General features: G+C 43.8%; 1 protein-coding gene across 18 annotated transcripts in view; it reads left to right on the forward strand.

Moving 5' to 3' along the window:
• CHLSN (cholesin) overlaps positions 1–15067 on the forward strand; it is a 149373-nt gene that overhangs the window by 78712 nt on the left and 55594 nt on the right. For all 18 annotated transcript variants that reach the window (XM_071815010.1, XM_071815020.1, XM_071815023.1 and 15 more), the window contains one exon: positions 3579–3754. In XM_071815010.1, coding sequence (XP_071671111.1) covers positions 3579–3754 — 176 coding nt within the window. The remainder of the gene's footprint in view (positions 1–3578; positions 3755–15067) is intronic.

The following is a 15067-nucleotide window of genomic DNA, read 5'->3' on the forward strand; positions in this document are numbered from 1 at the left end:
GGTTGCCCAGCTCCTATGGGTCACAGTCCCCTGGCAGGAGCAGCTCTTATGCGGCCTCTGAAAAACTACACCTGTTTGCTTTTGCCGCTCTTGCTGCAGAAAAACAGGGACAGATAGCTTAAAAAATCCTGTCTTGGTAAATCTCGCTGCCTTTTTCAGCTTCTCTCTGTTCTGAATTGCTTAGCAGGACTGCTTTACGCCGTTAGGCGCTTTACTCCAGTTTGAGATGGCTCCTCTTTTACGATGGGTAAACTCATTTCTATAGAACACTTACAAAACGTTTTACATTTGTGCAATACTTCCAGCTTACAAAGGATGACGGAAAGCTCTAACTGGTATCTAAAGCTGCTCCAGCTGCGCCTCCAGGTGTTTTGAATCAGATGTCTCAGACTATTTGCAGCGTATTACCGTGTTTACACACAAATCAGAAATGTGGGGCCTGGCCGCCGCGGCCTTTGCGGACGGACATGGCACCCTGTGGACTTGGGGATTCACGTGGAGATGTCTGAGCTCACATCTCCACGCCAGAGACAACAGGAATTTTTATGAGCACAAGTGTTAAAGATTTGGGAGCTGGTCTTTTATTCAGAATATGGCATCCAGTGGCAATATCCCCTTTTAGCACCTTTGCAGGCCTTCTGGAAGATTTCCAAGTGGAAGACTCCCACCTCCTCAATCACGGAAAACATCGGCTCTCCTCTGAATGTCATTTATTCCAGGGCACTGACCCAGCCTGACCTTGTTTAGATTGGGATCTAATGAGCCCACGACCCAGGGTGCTGTGGTAGCTCTCAGCAGGCTTTGCAAATAAGCAAGTGTTGTGTTTTTCCTTATGCATGTGGTTTGAATTTATCACGTCAATAAACAAGTGTCTCACACGCTCAAATATGGACTTTACAATGTTGTAGTCAAGACTAATTGTAGCACTACAAATTGTGATGTCACTTTATAAATATAGAAGGAGACAACATGGAATATTTATGGCCTCGAAACAATGAAGTCCTGTTGGCTGGGGTTTTTTAACTTAAATAATGACACAATACTAAAAGTTTTAATCCGAATGGCTCGCAAACTTTGGACACATCTTTCAGAAAATCAGTCACGCTAATGGTTTGGGGAAAGTAAAGTTTAAAATAAGGCTGTTGATTTAAAGAAAGCAGAGATGCTTCAGTAGAGTATCATAAGAGAGATCATCCCAGTGAAACGAAATACAGATAGGCTTTAAATTCCAGTGAAATGTTTGATTTTGTTTTCTTTTCAATCACAGGTTTTGGAGAAGGTTGGTTTTGGTTGCATCGTGTTTGTTGTTGTTTTCAAATTGCGATAAAGCTGGCCTCAGCTTCAGTGCGGAATATACCGCCTAATGTAGTTGTTTTACGAAGCACATACAACTTGACTTTCAAACTAAAAACCACTCAAGGGCGGATTGTGGTACCGACCGCTCGATGGGTCGAATGGACGGAGATGGATAAAAGTATAATTGCAACTAGAAAAGTCATTTGAGTGGTGAAGTTTGAGCGCCTTTGCGGCCTGCGCGCTGCGAGGCCCAACCAGAAGGCCGATGGATCCCATTTTCCCCCTTGGGGGATGCTGAGTGCTGGCAGATGCTTCCTCCAGCCTGAAATCCCACTGCATCCCATTTTTTCCCCTTGGAGGATGCCGAGGGCCGGCAGAAGGTGCTTCCAGCCCGGAATCCTGACTCTTTCGCACCTGGGAGGCACCGGCCCCGCGGGGAGGATGACGCTCGGCTCCATACGGTGCAGCCACCGCCATGCTGGAAACAAACGTCCTTAGGGCTCCGTGTTTATTTTGGGACCTACAGGGACGGAGAAATCTCTCTTGTTTTTACCAGAGGGATAAAAAGCCTTTTGATAATACGAGGAATGCGGGGGGAAGGGAAGGTACAGAGATACGCGTTTACTGTAAATGCGAAGCGGCAGAGGCCGCTTTATCGGGCCGGCTCTAATGATGTGCCGCGGTCACTTTATTTGAAAGCTTCATGGCTCGCAGAAAAGTAAACAAATTCACTACATTATTTTAAAAAGAAGATTAACTGTAGTTTGTCGTCTGGGGGACAGCTGCTGTGGTAATCTTTTACAAACACTTTATAAATGACCACCCTCAGTGTTTCCCTGGGCTTTGTGCGGCTGGGTTGTTATTTTAGTGAGTACCAGGGTGGCTTTTCAAATGAAAACGTTGTTTCCTGTGTAACAATTACGTACCTACCTTCACGCTAAATATTGTTGTATTCTCAGCACGCGTTATAAAATGTCCTCTATACAGATGCAGCGTATGTTGCGTTTTTGCACATGGATGATGGCTTTCCCATAAAAATAGCTACGAAGCATCTTAAAAAAAGCAAACCCTCTTTGCTGGCCTACTCCCATTTGTTCTGATTTCTGCTTTCTTGCCCTTTTTTGGTCTTTGGAAACAGAAAGTTGAAAAAGTGAGTCAGAGTCAATTTAGAAGTTACATTAATTGACATTGAGCACAAGTTTCCTCCTCAGCAGGTGCCTCTGGCAAGAAAGATTGTGCTTGAGTATTGACTCGTATTACCTGCCTTTGCTTGGGTGTAGCCAGAATAATTTCATTTAGAATCACATCTGGATTTCTATTGGAAAGCATGTGACAAACACAGATGGATGTAACACTAAGGATTTGTGAGTTTATGAAGTGGTTTTGACCGATCTTTCCATAAAGCAGTTGATCTCCTTGTGCGTTTGCGTTTCACTCATGGGTTCCTCAAGATGGTCCTGACGGAAGGTGCTGGGTATGGTTAGATACAAAATGGGAGCCTGACGACCTATTCCTGTAATTTAGATGTGTGTCAATGTTTGCAATTTTGAGTTGGCTACAAATGGTAGTAGGGAAGTAGTAAAGCACAGCAAACAGGAGCTAAAACCCCTGAGCTAATACCATGGTATTTTTACTACCAGATTTCTGTTCTTAACTTGGAAGAGAAGGTGATATTTAGATGGTCCTTGTGCATACATTTATCCTGTGTCTTATTGCAGTGCCGGACCCATGGGGGTGGCAAAGCAGCAGCAGTTTCTTAAATCCTCATGAAGCTATCAGAGTTTTATTTGGGACTGTGTGAGATCTGTAACTATCGTATAAGCTAAGAATTAGGACCACCTAAAACAACCTAAAGAAACTTCAACCTTTGTGGGATATGTGTGCTTATGGTTCTTGAAGCTCATGTGTGTGTTTACTCACGATTGCTGAAGCATCTCCAAGAGGTCTTGGATGATGATGGTGGCTGTCACATCATCTCCTTCGGCATAAGGGAGATGAAGCCCTCAGATTTGAGTACAGGACAACAAACAGGACAACAGATTTTAGCTATGATGTTGAATACATAGCTGGGAGGTGCTGAGAACAGTGTAATCGTCTGGAGAGGGCGGTTGTACAGATTTCTGCAAGTGCAGTATTTACAGCTCTGTGCCTATGGAAGTGCAGCGAACATCTTGAAGCTTCTGGTCTTTAATATTACCTGTGCCTTTCAATTGCTTTTATGGATATTTTATTCACTTCCCTATAGCAATATAAACACTTTCTTTAAATGTTGATTATTTCAGGCAACAAAAGAAGAGGAAGAACTTAGCGCAGAGGAAAGGAGGAAACTGGAAAGGAAATTAAAAAAAGAACGCAAGAAGAAGGAAAAACAGCTGATGAGGGAGGCTGGAGTGGCTGTGAAAAAGGTGGTGCCCAAAAAGCAGTCAGCACCTGAGCTGGCTCTGGCCTATTTAACCAGGTAAGAACAGTGAACCCCCTGCAGGTGCTCCCCACAGAAGCTGTAACCGTGCCAGCAATCCAGAGCAAGCTGAACCAAGTAATAACACATGAAAGGAAATTGCTGCAGTTAAGTGCTAGGTTAATGTTTCATCTCAGTTGACACCCTGGCGTACACTTGATCACCCTCTTGTATTTATACCACAGGAACAACTGAGAGATGTTAAGTATGGTGCAAGCGTTTTATAGAAAAACAGCTCCTGTCCTCAAGATTTTATGGTTGATATCTAAATATCACCGGGTTAGCTACACTTAGATGAAAGGCACATTGCAAAGAGATTGCATTGAGGAAATGGCTTTTGTTTCTTGAATGTGCTGTTCTAAGCAAAGGAGTTTGAGTTGTTCTCTTTATATAAGCAAATTGCGTGAAGTGCTGAAGCATTTATGGAGTCTGAATTTAACCGCCTGCGTGATGTTTGGATATTTGCAAATTAAGATGGGATTATGCCACTATTTTAATAGTGTACAATGCCTTATTTTTGCATACCGAAGTATACAGCCAGTGTAGCGGCTGATTTCAGATCACAAGCCATTACTTCATCTGATTTAGAATACGTAGACTTTGCTTTACATTGGGATTTTATGGTTAAACTAAAGAACTATAGCAAAGCATTCGTAGTCCGGTACAGACAGCAGGAGGCCGTGTCTAAACAGGCCGATAGTGTTTATTTATTTCCAAACTGTAAAACATGCCCTGTGTGTCGGCGCTCCAGAAGGCTGGTGTGTTACAAACAGTGGGTTCCACATGGGGCGATTCAGGGGTCCCATCTCTGACCGTGCTCAAAACCGAAGCATCCAGACTGTCTGAGTTGTTACTCACCGCTCTCAGTGGGGAGGGAGGAAATTAATGGCATTCCAGGCGGAGGGACACGTGCGTTTTTGTTACATAACCCTCGGCGCGCAGCGATAGCGAAATGACAAGAAGATTTTTGATCTGGAAAACAGCTGGAGTGGTTGAGCAGTGGTTTGGGCTGCGAGCGGGTTGACAGTTGGCGCTGAACCGGCTGCTCAGGCTGCGCTCTGGGGTGGGTGCGAGTAAGCGCTGCATCTCCGGATAATGGATTTCACGTTTGGAAAGCAAAGGAACAAGCTGTGGGCGTTTGCTTGGTATCCCACTGTTATCTCTATGGGGTTTTGCCTTGTTAGGTGAGAGAATATGAAACTACGTTTAAACTAATATTTGGACCAATTTGACTTAAATTTCACTTAAACTGTGCTGAATTACCTTGAAGTAGTAAACCTGCTATTTCATTTAGTCCTGTAATTCAGTGGGTGCAAGGGCTCTATGTACAGCAGCAGGTTGTGAGGGATTATTTCAGCAACAGACAATTTTAATTTTGTAGATTTAAGAGGGATGGTCCTAAGATGCTGAACGGCCGAGCAAACATAATCACAGACATCGCCGTAGCCCCAAATGCGCTGGGTCCATCTTGCACCATTGTAAATTACAGAAGAACAGCTTAATCCTTTTACACATCAGAAGGTTTTTCAACCCAGCAAGACTGGAAAAAGAAAGAACTGGATTTAAAGTGATTGGAGAAGTAATGTATTAACTGGGGAAGGGAAACTGAAATCTGAGCTCTGAAGTCCATTGCAAAATGCCCAGCAACTTCAGTAAGTCAAGGAGTTCAGTCCACATGTTTTTGTAGGGCTACAGGCGTGATTAATGTGTGGGAGGATGAGTTAATCGTAGAGATGCAAGAGGTGAATATAGTTGGGAGTAAACAGAAGGGTGCTGTGCATTAGTGTTTTGCCCCACCTACAATAAAAAGCCTGACGTGACATAGGGTTGCGAAGTGAAGTGGCATCGGAATTCCCTGATGACATGCAGATCTCCCGTAGGACAGGTGGAACTTGAAGTACCGTATGATAACTAAAGCTGTAATTTTTATTTATTAAGAGGCTATTGGCAATATGAGAGCACAGCTGCTTTAGCCTACAATAGGGAAATAGTGGGTTTGTTTTAGTGAAACTTTGCTTGGTAACTTTAAAAGAAAAAAAGAAAGCATGCAGTGACGATTCAGGTTTAAGGCCAAGATTAGAATGTCTCATTACTTTGATTCTTGGAAAATATATGAATTCATCCTTCTCTGAGCATTAAGCAATTTCAAGTGAAAAGATGTTGCAATTCATGGGAATGGCGATTAGGCTTAATTATAACCTGACTGACCTCCTGTGGTGTTAGAACGTTGGCAGAACTTGTTTGTCTTGTCAAGTCGCTCTCCTAGAGACGTTTCTGGTCTTGCGTTTGCCTCAGAGAGTTCCTGGGTCTATGGATCTGCACGTGTGGTTTTCTCCATCGCCCATCAAAGGAACAGACAGAGATCTGAAAAGGTGGCACTAAATGTGGAACTACAAGGCTGATGTCATCTGAAGTAGAAGTAATGGATCATACTGTTCTCTGAATATTGCTGTGAATTGCCTAAGCCTTGCAATATTATTTATCGTGTGTTAAAATTTAAAAAATAAGCTGCCGGAGTACATTTATTTTCTCTCTGTAATGATGAATGTTATACTAGTAATAGATGTCAGCAGAATGTTTCCCAAGGCATTGGCTTTCCAGTTGCCTTTATAGATCTTAGTTTCCTCGTCCCTAATTGAAATGTAGGTGAGATTGAGAAAATGTCAGGGATTTCTTTAAAGAAAAAAAGATGCTTATAAGAATAATACAAAACGAGAGCACATTCCGGGGACACAAGAGCAAGAGGCGATCGGCGTTTCCCATGGAGCGGGGAGCCAGGCTGACTCTGCAGAGCGCGGGGCGGCTTTGCTGAGCGCGGTGCTGGGAGCAGCACAGCCCAGGGCGCTGCTTTGTCCGCTGCCTTTGCAAATGGAAACGGATCCCGGGCATTGGTCAAACTTCATCCCAAACACGGGAGGTTTTAAAGCTGAATCGCTGTTCTTCCTTTCAGAGGATACAGGAAGCTGGGGGGTGTTATCGTAACCGTTTGATACTTTGATATATATGGAATACATTACATAAGGTATATTATATAATTAAGTAATATAGCTAAAAATAACATGTATAAAGTATATCAAGCTTTTACTCCTACAGGAGCAGAAGGCACGTGGAGAAGGGCATTGCTGGGTATCTTAGTGTTCATTCAGTGTTAGCATCCAGGGAGATTCTGATCCCCGAAGGGACCAGCGGGAGCTCGTCCTGGGCTGTAAGGAAGCAGCAACCCTTGAGATTTGTGGCCAAAGAGCTGAGATGGGGTGGCCCTTCAGGAAACCCCAGAGCTGTTCACCCTGCCGCGTGTGGGACCAGGTGACTGCATCGAGGGAGCTTCTGCGCAAGTACAGCCACGCTCGTTAATGATAGAAAAGAGTTTCTAAATTTGAAGTACATTGAGTGGGCTTGTGCCAGATTTAGTTTGCTTTGTAACGTTTTGAAGCAGTTTTTACACTCACAAGTTAAGTATTTTTTTAGCTGTGGTCAGTGATGACTTTTGATGTTTGATTCTGAACTTATTTAATGCATTCTCATTGCTGCTGATCTTAATCTTTATGAATTTCGAACTTGGCACCGGTGTTGATGTTTTACCATCGATGGATTAAGCTTTTCAATCTTAGGAGCAACTGATGCGCTAGAAATCTAAACATCCACAGATCATTTTTCTCCATCTAAAGACTGACTCTTTGGGTTTAGCCCAACATTAGTGTCATTTCTCCTTCCTCCACCCTCTGGGCTGGAGAGCGAGTTCCTTCCCGACTGGCAGGTGCAGCATACGGAAAAGCTCATCAGTTATCTAGAGTTTCATAAACCATTGCAGAACTGCTCAGTGATGAATCTCAATCAGCCAGTAACAAAAATAGTGTGTGAACTTCAGAGGAGTTCTTGGAATTAGGCTGAATTCCCCTCAAAAACTGCGACTTAAAGGTGTCTGGAAAGAGCAGCTTTTCCTCAAAGACGAAGGGAGCAGTGATGGATGCTACTTTTGCTTTAATAATTGTAGGGCTATTTTTTTAAAGGTTCTTGGGCAAGCGTTAGCTATGGATGTAATTAACAGGCTTTTAGTCATTTTGTCACATTCATTAGTTCTGTAAGAAGCCTCACGAGTCTGGAGAGTCAGCTACAGGAGAGGTTTGCATTTGGCGTTGTTCTGCTGCTGTGTTTGAGGTGAACTCTGATTTCAAAGACTTGCGCTTTTCCTAATGCTCTAGAGATCAGTGAATTTGGTTTAGCACTTCTCCAACCTTATTGCTTGACTTTTATTTCCTACCAGGGCCTGACCCACCTCAAAGTGGGATTTCTCTCCTTGACCTAAATCGGCGTGTCTGTAAAACAGAGTTTTTTTCCAACTGCCGCTAATGCTTGGACAGATCTTACTCATTTTAAAGGGAGCCTTTGTCTCTGTTCGTGGCAGAGAAAAGTGATCTCCTCTTATTCAGAGTGAGTTACCTTATCATTGCCCTACACTCCCTGTGTAACCTCAGTCCCGGTGGCACCCGCGGGAGCCACGTCAATGTTTGCAGTTCCCCAGCCGCCCCGGTGTTGCTCAGAACTACCACAGAGCCCTCTGGTGCAGTGCCCGCACCTTTCCTATGTTTAGGGTGCCGGCAGCTTGATCTCGTGAGGGTGGGTGGGGAGGACACATTCAGACACATTCGCTCTGCAGATTTGGTGCTGCTTAGGGCTATTCAAGGATATCACGTCCTGTAGAAGGCAGAGCTTGCTCCTAGGGTATATGAAGCAGAAAAATTGTTCTGCTATGTCGCACCTCTTATTGAGCACGGTTTGCTAAATCATTGGATTGCCCCACACTTTGTAAATAACTCGTCCCGTCATGGTGTTCACGTCCTTCCCATGGCTGTATCAGTTTCCTCCCTCTCGCCGCACCTCTGGTGGAGCGGAGCATCTGTACCCCGCCGGCTGGTGCTGGTTCTTCCCCACGCCGATGAGCTCCGTTGCTCCTCTTTGAACGTCCGTGTCTGTGATCGAGCTGGAAATGTGAGACCTGGAACCAAATGTTCCTTTTCACTGGAGCCGCCTTCCAGCTCCACGCAGAAGGGACCAAAAGTCTGTGATTCCATCCTGCTCCCTGTCACTCCAGCTTTCGTTTACGAGCAACATCAGATACATCTCTCAGCCACAGCACATTGAGATTTCACATGTAATGTGCTGCATACTAAAAAAATCTGCTTTTTTTTCCCTCCTCTCAATCTCGTATTCAGTTTTGTGTTAGTGATGGTGTTGGCATGAACATGCCAACCATAGCCATAATAAATTATCCACTGACTGTAATAGAGACAGCGCTTCTCATCCTACTTCAGCCTGGCTGCAGCAAGCCCGATACCCTGACGTTTCAGAGCTGGATTTATTATATACATTTCCAGATGTTGGTGTTCTCATTATCATCTGATTATTCAAACTATGCATTTAGGATTCTGCGAATGTCACGTTGCACTCTCGGTAACAGCACCATGCAGCTTTTGGCAGTTCAGTCAAGCCGTCTGGCGGCAGCCCGACCTGATGATTTCCAGTGCCTGCGATACACTCGCTGACTTCTGGATCCACTTTGCTGTGTCTCGGTGGCAAGCGATACGCAGAGCTGTGTTGGAGCCCTGCCAGTGTTGTTCTAACCCCCACATGACATGCACAGGATGTCACATTGTGCAAGAACCGCTTTGAAACCCTTATTAACTTCTTGGTGGGTTTGCTGCTTTTTATGGTTCTAATACAACCATTTTGCTGCTCTGCAAGAACCACATAAACATCTTTTAATTTAGGGAGTTTATGGAGGTTACTGTGTTCCTTACATGTGTTTTGTCTCTTTTTCCACCTATAAGTCTTACCGCTATCCCGACTGGGTGATCCAGGCGCTGCCTGAAGAAGCTCACCAAAAACACCCAGAAAAGCAACACTTTTGGTCTGCAACACTTCCATGCGAGTCTGGCTTTGCAATGCAGATGATTAAAGAGATGCTGAGCAGAGAAAGGTGCCTGTGTTACAGCGCTGTGCAGAAATACCCGCTCAGGTCTGGAGTGAATAACCCACATCACTGAATGGTGAGCCCAAATTAACGAGTCCTCACCCTCTGCAAATGAGCTCAGGTGCTGCACGGAGCGGATTTATAAACCAGAGCAGGCAGCGAGGCTGCTGTGGCCGTCACTGGGCATAAAATCATCAGTTAAAGCTTGTGCTGGCAAATAATAGCATTATTTGCGACATACTTCTAAAAACAGCCACCAAAAGTAAGTAATCTGCTCTGGTTTCTTAAGGCACAACAGGTGGTCACTTTGGAGATTCTGAAATGTCAGGTTCTCCGACTTCTCGGCTTAGTTACACGTGAAAGTTCTCGGATGGTGCTGCTGTTTCTGTGGGTGTTTTCAGCTCATTCAGAAGCAGAGTTTTGGAAACATCAATGATTGCGTGATTTTTCCAGCCAAATTAGTAAATGCTTATGAGGCAACTCGTTCAGGCTAGTAATATTATTCTAGCTAAACTCCTATCTATAGGGCATGACTTTGCAGTAGCTTCCTTACCCTTTGCTCAGCACTGATCTATGGCTTAAGAAGAGAAAACAAGGCAAGCTCATGGCCTTGCTAAGTTTTTCTCAGTCAGTAGCTGTCCTGTCCTCCTCAATCTGCTCAGGATCCCATTCAGTTTATGGCAAAGAGATTTCTTCTTGTAATTTCCATAACCATAAATGGTCGCTACATTTAACAAAAAGGGAGAAATAGATTAGGAAACTCTAATCCTGCTTCATGGCTCCTAATCAAATAATTCATCTTTCTAAGTCTTCGCATTAATTTTATGGGAGGTCACAAGTCCACATCTCAAAGGGTATTTGGGTAAAAGCTGCAGTGATTTACTTTGAAAGCTTCTGTCTCTTTGTGCTTCAGCGTGAAACAAAGCTGTCAAAATATTTACTTGGGCATTTGGTTCAAACATTCTTATAGGGAAATACTGTATTTAATAGCATTATTAACATGGTTTCACAAATCCTTTCATCTGACGTCTATCAGTTACAGGATCAGCTGAAAAACATGTTAGCAACTAACCAGCCCTATCTTTAAAGGGATTCTCAGTTTTGTTTAAAAGAAAACTGCTCTATCTTCTCCCTGTCATAGTAATGGTAATTTGCTTTTCCAGAATACGTTTCCTGATAGCATATCACAACTGTATTTTGACAAAATAAATGACAAATATTTTGACGCTGATTTACTCACTCTTGGTATGACAGCTTTTGAGAAATTGCTGTATTACCCCATTTTTCAGCTGGATAAATTAAACAGTGATGAAGTTGGTGACTCGCCCGAGTCCTGGGACTATCCAGAGGTCTCTTTTCAGGCAAGTGACAGGAGGGAACTAGACCCGACTTTCTTCTCATCTGAACACGGGCTGTTTTACTTGACCTTAGATCAACGGCTGCTCCAAATGGACCAGGAGGATTTTTCTCAGGAGTTTGCATGGATTGTTTTCCATACTGGCATCTCCAGACATTCCGAAGGCCACGAGCGCCTATACCAACCTCTGGGTGGGCACGTAGCGTATGGATTAACATTCTCAACCCTTCTAGCGGCTTCTGTCTTCTGTGGTTGGAGTTGTGCTGCTTTGCAGTGCTGGTGCGAATGACCGGAGCAGCTTCATTCCACTCCGTTGCTGCTGATACAAGCGGGAGCGAGAGCGCTGCAGGCAGCACTTCTGTTCTTCCATATTCTCCTGAGTGTGATCTTTCATCAGCTGACATTGGTGGCTCTTGAGACGACTCCTTCTCATGTGCCCAAGGAGGCTTCCTATACGTTGTTAGTTAATTGACTTTTTCAAAGTTTAGTTTGCTTTTATTTCTTTATATATATATTTTAGTAGGATTTTTAAGATTCCTCATAAATTTTCACATACACCTTGTTGCAGCTATAAATTGTATTAGCAGTAATTAACCGTCATGCTCTAAAGCGCTTCTTCAGTTGGGGAAAACTAGATCCCGTGTGTTAAGTCCACAAATACTGGGGTAAAAATACTTAAGGTTTCTTTGCCTGATTATCTTTCCTGTAAAATAACGTCTTTATTTCCAAACCTCGTTAAGAAAATTTAATGCATCCTTTCTTAATGACTCTCATTTCCAGTAAAATAAAATTTAGTATAAATGAACTTTCTTAACTGTTTATTAAATGTAATCATTAAGTATTTCTCATGCAGATCCAGCTTTCATCTGTCCATAGTATTATACAAAAGAGGTTGCATCTAATTAAATAATTAAGCAGATTTAATGTAGTATTTCATCTGAAATGAGTTTTAGAAACCTTGTAAGGTATTTTATGGAGATGGAGGAGAGGTCTGTGATACCAGGGCTGCGTTGGACGGTGAGCAGAGCCCTTCGTTGCTCACTCGAGTCGCGTGTTCAACACTTGGCACACTCACGTTGACCTTCCCCATTTGTCTCGGGCAAGACTCCTCAGGTCAAACAGAACCAGAGTCATTAGAATGACCCATTTCGCATGGAAGTGTTACAACAAACTACCTCTTCAGATTTTTAAACCCCAAGCAGATTGCAGGGATTATTTACTTTGTTTGAATGAAATAGCGGTTGCATTGGAGTTTGTTCCGGAATATGAAGCTCTATGGAGCTCCCCCTCGCTGAGCACCCAGCATCCCGTCCTCAACCCATCTCCTGGGTTGCAGAAAAGGCCTTTTCCACTCCCCTATCTCCTCCCACCCAGACTGTGTTCTTGACATGGCAGAAATACGAAAGGAAGGGTTTATGTTTTCCCTGTGTCATAAACTTTAGATCTAGGAGAATTAACACTGCTGCTCACTTCCTCCAACACGTTTAAACTATTCATCCGGTGCCCAAGTACTCAAAATAGCGGAGAGCAGTTTCGTAGCTCTAGGGGATCATTTAGTCCAGGCAGCCAGAGCCAAGATTCAAATGCAAAGTGCAGTTGGCAGTGATTATTAATCAATTAGCTCCAGGGGGCTGTCGAGGCTTCCCAACCAGAGTTAGAATAACAAGCAGTATTTTTAAAATAATAAAACCGGATCCTTAATAAAACTCATCTCCTGCTTCACACATTTATTAATATGATGATGTCCAAAAAGGTACTAGTAATTACTTTTATATGAATAAAATTGAATTGGAATGAGAGCCATCTGCAGGAAGCAGTAATTGGCAGATCAGGCTCTTGAAGCAGAGGTTTTAGCAGTGGAAGGCACATCACAGGGTATTAGAAGAGGAGAATCTGATGCTGTCCTGAATGCCGTAGCGTGCCAGCAGATTTCCTTATGCAGTGAGAGATGTCTGAAGGTATGGGCTGAATGCAGGGGACGCGCGTGGGCTGTCAGCGCTGGGCACCGTGGGGTCCATCTGGGTCTTTCCATTGGCTTCTCCTTCCTCAAACACTCGCATGGAGAAATTCTGGCGTGAAGTTGGTTTCTCTTTCAACACCGCTCTATGGAAAACCAGGACGCTTCCACAGATTGCTGCTGTTTTCTTATTGAAAGTTTGGACTTTTTAATCATGCCTAGCTTTGAGGTGGGCCTTACAGTTATACACTTTGTCACATTGGTCAATATTTGACTTCTCGTAGCAGCTTTTAGTAGCTTGGCTCATTCTTTCATTAACACTGTAATATTCTAAGTATAGGTATAGGTAGTATAGGTATAGCTAGTACAGGTATCACCCAGCACTGCTGAAACTGTCGAGTGTTTTTGGTATTGACACCAAGAACAAGATCAGGGTACATCAGTGCTCCACCAGCCGTATACCCATGAGCTGGTGTTACTGGGGCAGTTTTGTGGCACTGAACCATAGAATTGAGTCTTTTAGGTCTGTCTTGAAGGGACTTGGTTGCTCATTGTGGTGAGCGGTAAAACCCGGTGATTATTCGCTCTCGCTGAGAGCAAACCCCAGAACCTCATGATCTAGTGAGTGGACTGGAGTTGGACCAAGGGTTGGACTCGATGATCTCTGAGGTCTTTTCCAACCCAGTCGATTCTGTGATTCTTCCAGCAACATGGGATTATAGTCACTAACAGTGATTTCAGTCGACGTGCTCTTCACATCCCTCCTTTGAAGTGCAACGATTAGTTTAAGACTAAGAAATTGGCTTTTTCATTTGATCTTAATTGTTTCATCTCTTCTGTTTTTCTCGTCTTCTTTGCGAAGCAAAGAGGGAGGATCTTCAAAAATTTTGAAAGCTGATTTAAAATAACAAAGCAATGAAAATCAGCTACTGGTTTTAACTAAGGCTGAAACCGTGCCTTGGCAGGAGGGGTCGGTGCCGCAGATGGACGCTCTGTGCTGTAGGGGTGAGACAGAGGAGAAGTGGCTGTGTTTGCTTTTTCTGGGTCTGGTAGCGTATCCCGCCTCTGATCATCAGAAAGCGTTTATATAAATGGATTGTTGCCAACCTTTGGAAACAATCCTGCCTGCAGCTGGTTTCTTCCACGGTTTTCCTCTGGGGCCCTCTCTATCTCCTCGTACCCCCCAGATGCTCTTCATGGGAGGGAGGCACAAGAGTTGTTTCCAGTTTCCCTTATTTCTGCTCTGGGCATCAGTGGGACCAGAATTAAGCGCAAGAAGAGATGGACATCTGGATTTGAGCTGGGACAGCACAGCGGTGGGGCGGCGCTTGGTGTATATTCCTTGCAGGAACAGAACAGATTGGCTGCAAAGGCCTCAAATTCTGGTTTTATTCTCCTTTGGAGATAATTCAAGCCCTGCTTTGCCTTCTTTTTATGAATGAATGTAAAACAAAAACCGCGTTTAACTTAGTAATATTAGCTGTCGTCTTTCAAACCAACTGCTGACCTTTTTGTTATAACTGAAAACAACAGAACGCAGTCATTACATTATTACTGCTATATATATTTTCAGGTGAAAATGCAATTTTGCTGCAGGCAGGCTAATGCAGATACCTGCAGTCACCGTTAGTGACTATAATCCCATGTTGCTGGAAGAACATGAGGTTCTGGGGTGGTTCTCAGCAAGAGCGAATAATCACCGGGTTTTACCACTCACCACAATGAGCAACCAAGTCCCGTCAAGACAGATCGAAAAGATTCAATTCTATCGTTCAGTGCCACAAAACTGCCCCAGTAACACCTGCTCATGGGTATACGGCTGGTGGAGCACTAATGCTAAATAACTAAATAACTGTAGTAGCAAAATAGTTTACAACATAAAAATGGGCAAGGTTTTTATTGCCAGGGGAACGCTGGTGGTGTTTGCAGCTGGGTTGGTGTCTATGGGAAGTTGACAAGTTGAGTCACAATAAGATACCCTGTGTGTATTGTGCCGTATAGAAGAGATCTGAGCTCTGCCGACGACCC

Source organism: Patagioenas fasciata, chromosome 15, assembly GCF_037038585.1.
Source record: "Patagioenas fasciata isolate bPatFas1 chromosome 15, bPatFas1.hap1, whole genome shotgun sequence".
Taxonomy (NCBI): Eukaryota; Metazoa; Chordata; class Aves; order Columbiformes; family Columbidae; genus Patagioenas; species Patagioenas fasciata.